Source organism: Chinchilla lanigera, unplaced genomic scaffold (assembly GCF_000276665.1).
Source record: "Chinchilla lanigera isolate Chin_1 unplaced genomic scaffold, ChiLan1.0 scaffold00003, whole genome shotgun sequence".
Classification (NCBI taxonomy): domain Eukaryota; kingdom Metazoa; phylum Chordata; class Mammalia; order Rodentia; family Chinchillidae; genus Chinchilla; species Chinchilla lanigera.
In genome coordinates, this window is record NW_004955404.1 from 17,842,563 (window position 1) to 17,856,910 (window position 14,348).

The window sequence follows — 14,348 nt, forward strand, 5'->3', positions numbered from 1 at the left end:
GTTATATACTATAACTTTTTATAAGGATAACTTTACTATTAATTTTATTATTGTCATAAATTGTATTGTTATATAATTTATGTGCCATAAAATTTACCCTTTTAAATTTTATAATAATTTTATAGTAATTTTGGCACACGCCTCCCACTCCACAAGAAAAGTCCTATTGCACTGCAGTGATTCTTTATTCCCTCGCTGTGTTCCCCCAACTCCTGGGAATGACTAAATTACTGCCTCAGTGGATTTGCTGTTCTGGGCTTTTCAAATTACTAAAACGATATAATATGTAGAATTTGAGGGGCTGGGGATTTAGCTCAGCGGCAAAAGCGCCTGCCTGGCAAGCGCAAGGTCGTGAGTTCGGTTCCCGGTACCAGAGAAAAACCAAAAAAAATAATAATAATAAAAAAAAAATGTAGAATTTGAGACAGACTTAGCTCTCCTAGCTTGCATCAAAATAGTTCATTGGGTGGCAAGTAATCACTGAAGAGGTTCCAGCCTCCTGTTCTCTCTGAACAATCCCAAACCCAACTCAGTTAACTTCACATTCTAGAAAAATGAAACTTAAGTGTCATCAGTGAGAAATGGTCAGCTACCCTCTAAACCTACTGGTCCACTTTCACAAACCCAATATTATCTTTGTTTTATTTTTGTGATGAACCTTATAAAAATATTCTTAAAACCTAGTGGAACCTGAGCTGCTTTCAATCTGCACTTCTCTGCTCAAAAAAACTCTTTAGAATTCTACAGTGCCTCTGTTTATCTTTTACCATATGTTTTCAAGGTCCAGTTATATTGTGTGTCAGTATCACATTTTGCATTTCCCAATGATATGGATGTAAAACAGTCTATTTATCCATTCTTCAGTTGATAGACATTTAGGTAGTTTCCCACAGGTTTTTTGTTTTTTTTGTTTTTTTTGTTTTTTTTTTTTCAGAAGAATGCTGTGATAAACATCAACATGTGCTGTTTGTGGACATGTACATTATTTTGTACACATAAATAGGCATGGAATTTCTGAGTCGTATGGTCACTCTAGATTTAACACTTTTAGGAAATGCCAAACTGTTTCCCAAAATGCCTACACCATTTTATATTCTCCCTAGCATTGTAGGAGTTCAAAATTTCCACAGCTTCACCAATATTTGTCATTTACTATATTTTTTACTAAGCCATGCTGCAGAATGTGGAGTGATAATTCACTATTTCATTGTGGTTTTTACTTGGATTTCCTTCATACCTAATGATGTTGAACATCTTTTCATATGCTCTTTGGCCATTTGTAGATCTTCTCTGAAGAATATTTATTTGAACTTTGTGGCTACTCTTTCTTGATTGGTTTTAAAAATTGTGTGATTGTGTTAATCAATAACACTATAAATTAATGTAAACATTAGAGTATGTAATGTTTCTAAGGTTGACTTATTTCTGTTTTGAAGTAATGCTTATAGAATTCCACTATGTTGTTGGATTGCATTTCTACATTTTTTTGTATTCTACCATGTTCTATCTTTAATTTTTCCATATATTTTATGATGCTTTTATCTTAGTTTACTGTTACAAATATGCCACTTGTATTTAGCATACTGTAATTACCATATACTCTTTGTGGATTGTGTCCTTTACTATTATAAGTTATATCTTATCATTCTTTATTTTCATTTCAGTTTGGCTTTGCCCTTTATTCATCCTCCTAGGGAAACCTCTGGGCCCTCAGGGGACTCCCGGTTCTCCTGACTCGCACCTGGCTCTAGGGTGGGAATATGCCAACGATGAGTCTTCAGGATGTCAGCAGATGCTGCGGGAAAAGGTAAGAAAAAAGGGATGATTTCTTCTTTTCTTTCTTTCTTTCTTTTGTTCATTCTTTCCTTTTTCTGGTAGGGATGTAAAAGTAATTTAGTAAATAACTAGGGTTGCATGCATGAAACATTAGACATTAAAAAACCTAACCCTAACTCTAACAGTACCCAAAACAAACTAATAACTCTGAGAGGCCCCTATTGCCAACTTTAAACCTCAAACTATCTGTTGAACTGACAGTAATACACACCATATGAAGCTGAGCCATAATCAGCTTTGCCAAAGAACTAATCATGAATCGAGCCTTTTCCCAGGTAAGAATGTGCATTAATTCACAGAAGCACCAACAACTGCTTCAGTCCTCTAAGTTTCTGAAAGATGCCTCCCAATCTTTGTCCACTTTGTCTTATGCCTAGTTCTTATAACTACATTCCTTAAGCACATGCTCCATTATCTCATCCTGTTAGAGGTCAGCACTACAGGATTACTGGTACTCACAGAAATTGTCACCCAGAACATCACAGAAAGGGGCTCTGGTTCCAGCCCAGGTAGACTCAGTCTTTGCTGTTCTATCAGCTTCAGCCTATATCTTCATCTTGTAACTCTGGTTTACAAATGTGAGGCTGACTGGGCATGGTGGTATACACCTATTGTCCCAGCATTTGGAAGACTGAGGCAAGAGGTGAGTTCAAGGCCAGCTTTGACTGTATTGCAAGACTTGTCTCAAACAATCAAAAATCAATAATTACATACATGCAAACAACAATGAAAAATGTGGGGCTAGTTATGTATTATGTATGTTGACATGAAGTGTTTTAAAATAGAATAAATATTCAAATAAAAATCTACCATATTCTGATAACAACTCAATAAAGAATTTATAGAAAAGTTACACAATTTGTATTAAGACTTCAGCAAAAGAAAATAATTTCCATTTGTTTCTTATTAAACTGGTTGACAATGAGCTTAATAACACAGCAGCCTACCTTGCTATCCCTTCGGGACAGTGTGCCTAAGAAAATACCACAGACAAATGCATTTTTGGGAGGTGAAGAAAAGTCCTGATGAGATTTCTAAGAAAGTACACAAGGTCAGACTTTCCTCAACCTGTACCTTTAGGCTTTTTAGTCATGTGATTTCACAGTTACTCCCTTACTGGTTGGTGGAATGGTAAAATAAATTTAAATTTCTGTCTCTCCCAAACAACAACAAATCCTATCCACTATAAGCAACATATGTTCTCATGACCCTCTTTTTAATGTGTGAGGTCCAAGTACAATTTTTGGGAAAAGTAAAACAGGTGACTCCAAAACAAATACACAATGAGCAGATGTGAAAGACTTAATTGTTTTAATGACAGAACAAAGAGCATAATAAAACTGCTTGAAAGGTAAATGCTTGAGATTACCATTGTAGTATTTGAAAGATGAAACACTGGACTAGTATTCTAATGTTAGATTTAGTGCTTGTTTAGGTGAATAAAGAAATAAATGTGCCCATTTTCTTCATCCAACACATGTCTCAAAAGGGGCAGAGAGTAGAATGGTAGGTGCCAAGGGATGGAGCTGGGTGGAGGAACTGCAGAAATACATTGATCAAAGGATAAGGAGTTCCAGTTATGCAGGCGCAGTAACTTCTACAGATCTACTTTGCAGCATTTGCACTGTAACTAATTACAAAGTCTTGTGTACTTGATATTTTAGTATATGTGCTACCGAAGTGAGCCCTATCTCATGTATTTGAAAACTCCAGAAATATTTTAAATACTGTCACAACAAGAAATACATATTTGAGTGGTGGATAAATTAATTAGCTTGATTTAATCATTCCAATGTATGCATACATCAAAACGTCACAGTGTACACCAGAAGTACACGTGATTTTGTTAATTAAAATAAATTAACTTTTAAAAATTAAACTGTTAAAAAAAATCACAAAAAGTTGTGTGCATTATCAATTTAGCCCACAAAAATAGCAGAGGATATTTCCAAATCAGCTGAAAATATCAGTGATGCATATGAAGAACTACATACTTGTTAAGTTCAAGCAGAAATTTTCAGGAAAATTCAAAAGAATCATGGGGTATACTCCAAAACTTTTATTTCCAGGAGACAAAAAGCACATGATAATGTGGTGAAAGATCTATCAGCTCAGAGAAAACTCAATAAAAACAAAAGCAAACACACACCTGATACAGTTAATTGAGGAAAAAATAGAAGTGATTTTTGGAGCAATACTTGATTTTTTTTTTGCATGTTTACTGGTACATTTTAGACATACATAATGATCGCATCCATCATAGGGGATTTGCGCCTGGACATGATACATCTTGATTCCTTTTTTTGCCATTCCCCTTGCCTCCCTTCAACTCCACTTCCCCTCCTTAGTTACACAGGCTCTGTTTCCATTTTCCCTTCTCTTTTTTCCTTGTCCCTTCCTTCTTTTCTCCTCCCCTCACCCTTTTCTCCTTCTCATCTGAATACTTATATCTTCCATTGCACTCTGTGATATACTAGTAGTATATCACAATCAAGTAGTAGCAATCCCTTGAAGACAGAAGGTAAGTCATGGGCATCTTGCCTTGCATGTATTTAGGGTCATTATTCTTTCCTCAGTAGTCAGGACAGAAGAAAAGTTCAGGGAAGGAGCAGAATAATGACCCTCAAATATGTGCAGGCTAAGATACCCATGGCTTACCTTCTGTCTTCAAAGCATTACATTCTAGTATAAGGCAGACAGCAATTTAGGATATAAGTGTTCAGAACTTTCAGAATGACTAGAGCTGTCCACAGTGAATCACTCTTCTACAACTTTATCCAGATTCTGCTCTACAGACCTGGAGTCACTCACAACACATAATAATTTTTCTTCTCTTAAGAAATTAGGTAGAAATAAAAAAGCATGATTATCAGTGCTGATTCTCACCTAATTCATGTCACAATCTTTCTCAGAAAAGTAAAATAAAAAATTAATCATGGAAGATTTTTGAAGTCCTATGAAATCTTTATCCAAAAATTATTGAAGCTTGATTTTTTTCACATGTTCTTAATGAATTCTGGACTCTCCTTACATGTGCTATGTGGATCTTAACTGGTCCTCAGCACTATCAATCATTTCAACTTCAGGAGAGGTTGGGAAAGGGCCATGTTGAATCCACCCACTGCCACATCTCTACATCTCATGACATCCAACATGCAGGTGACCAATCTCCAGAAGATGAAGGACTCAGATCTACTCAAACATGTGAAGAAAACCCTGGCCATCAGAGGTTGAAAATATTATAGAACTAGCTCAACACACTATAGCATTCATTTGAATAGAAAATCAGTGGACGGTAAAGTTAACCATGACTTGTCCCCAACCAAAAACCACCTCATTCCATACTGGGCTAAAGAGAAGATGTGCCCTGCATGGAAAATAGAAACAACTAATTGTACTACAAGCTGCACTTCTGGAGAATAAGTTCCTCGTCACTATTTAGTCCCCAGTAGTCACCGCAAAAAAAGCTGTAAAAGTGATTTCTGCCCGGAATCTGACATGGAGATGATTCTGATGATCTGATGAATCTGCCTTCTCTTCTTCATTAGTTTACAGAGTTTCCTATTTGGGGCCAGCTTCTTTGGTTGAATTCATTTTGAGCAGCCTCTTACTCTAGAAGCTAATCTTTCCCTCTCTGATTGCTACTACTTTAATCCTTATTCCTTTTCCTTTTTGTTTGTCTAGTTCCAGTCTTGTTTCCCAGAACAGCCAGCTCATTTGAGCTCTGTACTAATCACATAATCACAATTTCATCAAACCAAGTAAGTTTTAAAACATTTAGGCAAAAGTAAAAATGATACCTTCAATATATCATGAATGAATTTTCAGTGAAGTTTTGCCAAACCATGCAGACTCCATCCATGGCTGATGTACAACTTTTGATCATCACCTTTTACTTTGTGATGGCCAAAGTACCAGTATGCACACAGAATAGCAGAGGCATAGAGAATCTGTTCCTCAGAATTGGATTCAGAGTGCCCAGCAATCAAGGTACTCAACCCTTATGGCCAAGAGAGAGGAAAGCCTAGCTACTGCTCCAGGTAGCCGCAGACCTTGGCATCATCCACGTGGTGCTGGTTTTAGGGACATACAGAATTCAAGAGTTCTGAGGTTAAAGAGGCTTCCATCCAAATTTCAGAAGGTGGCCTGCAAGGCCAGGCACTGTGCCCCTGGGAGGGCAGTGTGTGAAGCTGTGAGTGTGAAGCAAAAGGTGCAGTGGAGTCTGCACCTTTCAAGGAAAAGTCTGGAAAAGTCAGGAACGTGAATTATCTGCAGAAAGCTGCAAGGAGGAAGCAAAGTGGGCCCAAGAGAGTAGCTATGGGAGCTGTAACCACTGGAAGTGTCATAGGGGTGGAGTAATGCAAGCCCTTTGGAGCTCACAATGTGCCACAGATTGCTTCAGATGCTGGACATGGAACTACAGGACTTAATGTTAGCTCTACTGCATGTTGGACTTGCTTTGGTCCCAATGCTCTGTGTCTCCCTGTTTGTACCTTTTGGAATGGTAATGTTTATTTTGTGCCATTGGATGTTGGAAGTGTTTAACTTTTCATTTGTACAGGGGCTTATAACTAGAGTTTGCCTTACATCTTGAAGGAGACTAGGGCCTTGGACTTCTCAGCGCTGAAACTGTTAGGACTTTGGCAACTTTTGCAGATGGACTAAATGCCTTTTGAATAAAAGGATGTGCATGAGTCTTTGGGGTGGAAACGTCAGGGTTCTAATGTAATATAATGTCTCTGTATCTGGAAACTGATTTAAAGAAATGTGTCTGGTTGCCAAGTAGACAAGGGGTGGATTGTTACGGTTCATACATTGTGTCAACTTGGGGAGTCTAGAGGTTTGACTAAGTGACTCAGCAGTTCTGTATCTTGAGGTGAAAAGGACCTGCTCTTACCCTTATGGGATGTTGTTCATTGTGTCAATTTGAGAAGTTCAGAAGGTTAACTATGTGACTCAGCAGGGAGCCAGGGTGCTTACTTTGTATTCATCCTGAGCCTGTGCAAGAGGAGGGCATGGAGAGTAGGTGAATGCTACACGCCCCCTGGGTGGGGGCAGCCTGCTTACAATACAAGGGAGGGAAGGCGGCTTGCTCTTCTCTGCCACTCCTCCCTTTTGTTCTTGTTGCTTTGCTGTTTTCCATTGCCATGAACTGTTGCCCTCTGCCATGTGCTGCTCTGCCTCGGAGCCAGCCAAGTACGGATTGAAACCTCCACAAACTGTGAACTAAATAAACCTTCCCTTCCTTAATTTTGGGTGTTGGGTATTTTGTCTCAGCAAGGACAGAAAAATAACTAAGATGATTACATTTTGGGTAACTCACTTAAACTATCTCAAATTGGAATGACATTATATTTTAATAGGGTTACTTTAGCTACTGCGCTTGTAATTTGCCCAAAATTTATTTGCTCCCTTGTCTGGATTTATGAAAAATTTCATGCATAATAATATCTCAGGAAAGCATATACCACATTGTAAAAGAAATACAACAAAAATTTTGCCAATATCTAATTAATCTAGCCTACCATTTCATTTTTCCTTTCAACTTTTATACAAAATATAGTTGAAATACCTATAACACATGAAAAATTTCCTGTGAGGGGCTGGGGATTTAGCTCAGCAGCACAGCGCCTGCCCAGCAAACGCAAGGTAGTGAGTTCAATTCCCGGTACCAGAAAAAAAAAAATTCCTGTGCTTATTCTTTACATATTTAGAACAATGTTGGTGTATATAGAAGTGATAAGATATTCATTTTAAAGCACATTTTTGTGTCCAATTCACTTAAACTCAAATTTGACAGGATCTAGCATTTTAAAGTGTATTATATACTGATTCTAAAGTAACTTGGATACAAGCTGAATATTTATTCATACTGTAAAAGAGGTGAAACAAAGATTATCTATAAGAAAATATTGAGCTGGATATTTACTTTGGGAAATTGTGTTCCTGATTTTACAGACTTTACAAAATCTTTTTTTCTAAAATTATATAGAATCAATGTTCCGCTGAGTTTCCTTACAAGAGCTGTTTCAATTATAACATGTTGAAACGCTGAAATTAACATAAGCTCTGCATTGTTGTGTCCTTGATAAATTAAATTGATAAACTGCAACAACAACAAATGATATGTTAAATACAATTAACATCAAATTTAATTTCAAAATTGTATATAATTTTATTCAAAAAATGAATAATTTATTAACAGGAGAAATACTTCTTTATAAATGTGTATATCCAATCATACATACGCACATATTTATACATATCCAACAATATTAAACACCTTAAAAACTTATTTTGTGCAAACCCCATTTTCTCTAAGGAAAATCTTTGCAATCATATGCTTATAATAAATCATTATTTAAAATACTTTTGAGCGGGGCTGGGGATTTAGCTCAGCGGCAAAGCGCCTGCCTGGCAAGTGCAAGGTCGTGAGTTCGGTTCCCGGAACCAGAGAAAAACCAAAACAAACAAACAAACAAATAAAATACTTTTGAGCTCTATACCATCAATGCTTTCCTTAAACTCTGCACTCTAATGACATGTTCACTCTGACAGCATTTAAGACACCAAAGAATTGAATGAACTCTATATAATATAACATGCTAATAAGGAGCAGTGTCTGAAGACTCACCAGGTATGAGATACTAATCCAAGCATGAAAACTTATTTTACCCTCTCAAAGGCTACCACAAAGGTACTGCTATTGGCACATTTAAGCAAAGAGGAAACAGAAGTAAAGAGATTCAACAATGAGAAGTCCAAACTCAGCTGATCAGTGATACAAACACAGACTGAAGCCAGACTGCAGACACAGACTACACTCTGCTATTAGTCTCAACTCTCTTCTAGCTCTGTTTCTACTGAACTAAGGTTTTTCTTAACCAACACAACAACGGCCAAATTTTAAAGAAACAGTTTCTTATACATTAGCTTTTGTTTCTTTAAAGGTTTTTCCCAAGAAACGAAGAACATTTCTTTCGTGATTTTCTCAAGAAACGAAGAATATTTTTTTCCAGTTGAAATTCATCCAACAGAACTATTATGAATCTCTATGGATTTCTTAAAGTGGAAATATGTATTTAGAATCAGGCGTGGAAGTACTTGATTTCACAGATTGCTTTGGAAACGTGAGAAAGTCATTCTTTGCTGGCTAACCAGTAATTTAGTTTGAATTTGTTATATTTATCATGTGTAAGCTGGTTATCAAAGCTTAACAAACAGCTTATGAATCACTTTGCAGTTGGCAGCAATAAATATTAATGAGTCAATTTTGAAGGAATTTAAAGTCAGATTTTTACCTTTATTTCCCCGTAAGTAAAAATGAGGATCTCAGTTGTTTTATTTAGAAAAGAATCTACAATTGATTAGCAATAACTGATGTTTCTCAAGATAGTCATGGACTATTTATTATATGAAATCAAACCATTGGCTTAAAAAACAGTATTGTTTGATAATTATCTAAAGAGTTGCATATGATACAAGATTAAGTAAAACTTATTAAGGAAATGCCTACTAAATTTTAACTCTTGGAGGTATCAAAGTAGAAAGTCTGCTCAGACCTTGGCACAGGGAAGAAAACAAGAAAGTCATCAGGTACCCAGTGCCCGATAAGGTCACAGACTGACCATGTTTCCCCCACTGAAACCATTACTCCATTTTTTTTTTTTTTTTTTTTCAGACAAGACAGAACAGGCTCAAACACTGAGTAGCTTGCCAAAGACACTAAGAAGTTAAAAAATATTTGGGATTTGAATACACACCTGTCTCCTATAGTCACATTGTTTTAGTGTTTGAAATACAAAAAAAACAGGTAATTGTCTGTGTGAACAGATTTTAAGGACATAAAATCGCTCTCCAGGCCTCCAAACTAATATAATAAAAATGATCTTGAAAATCTATTTACTTACATACATTAGAAAGCTCCAGCTCAAGATTTTACACGGCATGTATGAAAATAATGATCAAATCTCTACTGGCCCTCAGATTTCTTGGTCTATTTTCCTTTTTGGAGGTATGTGATGTAATAACATGGATATGTTATTTCCTGGATCTAAATGCTTATTCCTCACACCTCTGAAGCACTTGGAACCTCAGTAATATTTCATACCTCCATGCCGAGTTGGTTTATTATGTCCCTTCTGGCTCATGTCTGATTTTCATAAAGGGATGACAGAAGACAGGGAAACCCAGGACTCCCGCATTAAGGTAGGAAGCTTCCCATTGGGTAGCGACCCAGCTGAATGGGGCTGAAAATAAGTATTGAAATCCAGCTCACACTCTGATATCCCAGAATTGAGTCCACCCAGAGGGGCAATTTCTAACTTGCATAAAGGAATCAGAAAGGATCTGAAAAGACCTAAAGGAAAGAAGGCAGTTAAACGCAAAGCTTTTCAGTTCCAATTTCTATCAGAAATGAAAAGATCCGACATATAGCGCTCATGATGAGAAAATGTATTAATTCAGTAAATCAGTGCCAGGGTAGGGAGATGCATTTAGTTGGTACCGGGGAATATAATTTTATTTCAGGAGAACTACCAGCAGCATGTCCTACTTCACTGCATGGGACATGAGAATCATACTAAGGGGCCCTGTGAATGTTTTTAAAATGGCTCACAGAAAGTGGGATTAAAAGAAAAACCTCACATCCCTTGACTTGATGATTCTGTTTCAAAAAATACTTAGTCTACTAGAAATAAAACAGCATAATCACGTCTATGTCACATTTTTAAAAATCATCACACCATTGCTTGGAAAAATTTTGGAGACTGTAAAGAAGTATCTTGACATCAATTTATCATGTCTTTACTTCATGAAGCTACAAAGGCTGGGGATATAGCTCAGTGGCACAAGCATCTGCATGCCCAAGCACAAGGTCCTGAGTTCAACACAGTACCAAAAAAAAAAAAGAGTAACTTCATGAAGATACAATAGTATTTTCCATTTTAAAGCTGCATACTTTTGAAATTATTTTTTTTGGTACCAGGAATCGAACTCAGGACCTTGCACTTACCAGGCAGGCGCTTATGCCACTGAGCTATAACCCCAGCCCTTGCAATTCTAATAGCCACTCACTTTTTTGAGTACAGGCATAATACCAGACAGTCTGCACACATAACACTTACTTCCCCCCAAAATAAATACTTTACAAGTTGTGTGTTAGCATTTCCTTTGTCAATGAAGAGATCAAGGAACAAAGAAACTAAACAATATGCCTACTTTCATGTAACTATCACTGATTTTAGATTCAAATCTATGCTAGTGATTTTTTTAAATTTACATTTATCACTACATGTTTGCAGTACCTAATGATCACATTCATCATGGGGGACTTGTACATGTATATAACATATCTTAATTCTTTTTTTTTTTTTTTTTTTTGGTACTGGGAATTGAACTCAGGACCTTGCACTTTCCAGGCAGGCACTGTGCTGCTGAGCTATATCCCCAGCCCCAAGTCTTGCTTCTGGTACCCTTCCTCTCCCCTTTCTCCAACCTTTCTTCCCTCCCCATTTGCAAAAGCTCTATTTCCATTTTTCCCTTCAATTGTTTACTTTAAATCCCTTTCCCTTTCTTGCCTCCCCCGCCCCCATCTCTTATTTCCCTTCCCATTTGAAGAAGTTCTTCCATTTCCTAATACTTATCTTCTTCTATTTGGCTCTTTATCCTTTGGCTTTCTCACACAATATTTAAACTTGCATGCCTGATTTATTTCACTTAAGATTTGAACTGGAGCTTTTGCCACCTCACTGAACGCTCTGAGAATTCTACTTAGGGGAGTCGGGTATTTTAGCTGATCCAACTTTTGATATGACATTTGTAAAATATAATATCTTGAATCAAATCTGGCAACCCATGCACTCTCTTACTATTTCCTAAAGTACAAACCTGTTGGGAGTCATAATTTAGGAGTCCCTTATGATGTGTTTAACTCCTTAGGTTTATGCAGGTCATGACTAATGCTGGATTCTAAGAAATTAGACAGGAAGCGTGCGCTGGCTGCTTACCTGTTCCAATAACTTGTGTCCATTGACGTGAGCCTGCAACATGGCGTCATTAACCAGCAAGTGGAAGTTCAGGAGCACATGTTCTACGTCGTAAGTGCCGTGCATCGCATTTGACAGCTCTTCCAAGGCCCGGATGTATGTATGCCAGTGTGGATTAAGCTCGGCCATGTGGGCCAGGCAGCCCCTGGCCACATTAAGGCAGTACCCCATACACGGCTTACTGAGAGTCAGGCCCTGGCAGTGCGGGCAGTACTGCATCTTCAAGAGGGCTCTGCTGCACTCTTTGGAGAACTGGAGATGGTCTGTGGTGTTAATGACTTCAATGGCCAGATTGAGTGCCTGCAGAAACGTGCGGCTGGGCAGCAGCGACCTCCCCATCTGCCCCATCACTCTTTTGGGAATATTGCCAAAGGGACTAACATCCTGCCGAGCCACGCGGATGCACTCTGCATATTCCAGGGAATTGTCAGTCACACCAGGATTAATGAGATGGTTGTAGACCAGAGGGAAAAGACTGTCAAAAAATCTGTTCACAAATTCTTCAGGATTGACATCTGCCCCAAATAAGTAGAGTCCCACATCCGTGAAGAACTCTTGAACAGAAGTAGCAGCTTCTAAGGCCATGTTCCTGTAGGTGTTGCAGAAAAGTATGCTGGTATAGTTTTCTGCTTGTCTGATGAGAGTTTCAAGGGTTTCTGTAACACAGCAAAGATAAAAGTTGCACAGGCTTAGTATTCGTGCTAAAACCTGCGCATTTGCTCCAGATAGTAAAAATGAGTTTAGTGTACCATAACTTACCTAAGGATCAATCATAAAGTCAAATGTAGTTTTCCAAGGATAATGGCTGGACAATAATGGGCATTACTACACACAAGACTCAGACTAACATGTTTCCTATCATCAAAGTCTGCTAATAAATCCAGAAATCAAAAATGTTATATATACGAGCAGTTTCTTACCGATCTTATTTTATAATCCATTGTAACCCACTAATGATAAATGCATCTCATATCCCTAGTTCATTATTTATAAAAGATGACATTAAATATTTGATTTTCCATATACTGTATTTTTATAGTTTGCTTTCATCTTTTTTCAGAATGAAAGTAGACTACACATTAGTTATTACAGAGAGAAATAAATTCTAAAAAACTTAACAGTTCTTCCACCTTTTAACATGCTCAAAGTAAAAAGTAAGTAAAACATTTCATAATTAGACTACCTGTAAATTATCAGGCCTCATTAAGCAGTAGGAAAATTATGAGTGATTTTATATGATGATAGTAAATAATAATGACCTCCTTATCAATTATGTTCTGCTGTGCTTGTCATCTTATCTTCAAAGACTACTGAGGGGTATCTTGTTTCTCACCTAAGTAATTGATGTTCCCAAATCAGTTTCTCTACAGAAAGAACTGAGAATAATTTATCAGCAAATTAAGGGAGAAAAAGTTTAAAATGAGATTGGAGTAATCACCAAGTTAAAATGATACTTCAAAATGATGGCATTAGGCAGCAGTAAGTTACCTTGGCTATGCTACTAATTATATTTCATCGTTAACCCAAATGATGATACCTGGATTGTATCACCATGTAATTAATCGTAAAATATAATCAGTACACTTATCTCCCATGGCCCCAATCTCATAGTTATTTTTATTAGGCTGCAGAACCACACCATAATTCAGTACTCAAATGACCAGTTATATTATACAAAGAAATGAAAAAATAAGAGAGAAAATAAAATGAAATAATGAAAGCAGAGATTCAGGAAAAGCTGCTAATAAAATAGAACTAGATAATAGTATGTCATAGTCTCACAAAAACGAAAGAAAACAAATAAAAGACAAGACAAAGCTTCATTGTTCATAAAAAGTACAAATGAATATAATCTCATGAGCTTTCATTTTGCTCTGCGTTTCATTCCTACTGGGCTCCAGGCTTTAGCTGTAATATAACAAGGTGCATCTGTCCTGCGACCACAGGCAACAGGGTTTAAGGCCACTGCAAATTGGTTAGAACACAGAGTACTAGAAACTCTGGAGGCTGTTAACAAGGTAGCACTCCTGTGTGTCTGTACATCTCTAGTGTCCACTGGACTCACAGGTGTGTCCAGCCGGAGCCTGTAGGCTGGACATCCCCTGTCTGGCTGGGTCACACTGAATAAAGAGGAATTATACTGGGCTGCATGTTATTATATAATAGTGAGTACATACATATAAGTAAACTTCCTATTAAGATTCTTTTTATTTTATCACAAACATGCCCAACCTGGGGGAACCTGTCTTCATCAGCACCAAATCCGTAACAGCAAATCAATCAAAATGTGAAATAACAATGAGATGGTAACTGAAGGCTTCAGCTGATATTAACTGCTCTGCCAAATTTGATAACATTAATACCTGGTTTCCCCCAACCGGCCTAATCAGTGGATGCATTAGAAATACAGACTCCCAAAAACAAAAAAAAAAAAAAAAAAATGGGGCTGGGGATTTAGCTCAGTGG

The 14,348-nt window shown here is 37.2% G+C and overlaps 1 protein-coding gene across 3 annotated transcripts in view; it reads right to left on the bottom strand.

Annotated features, from left to right (window-relative positions):
• Gpc5 (glypican 5) overlaps positions 1 to 14,348 on the bottom strand; it is a 1,267,099-nt gene that overhangs the window by 1,018,197 nt on the left and 234,554 nt on the right. For all 3 annotated transcript variants that reach the window (XM_005374117.1, XM_005374118.1, XM_013516298.1), the window contains exon 3: positions 11,844 to 12,538. In XM_005374117.1, coding sequence (XP_005374174.1) covers positions 11,844 to 12,538 — 695 coding nt within the window. The remainder of the gene's footprint in view (positions 1 to 11,843; positions 12,539 to 14,348) is intronic.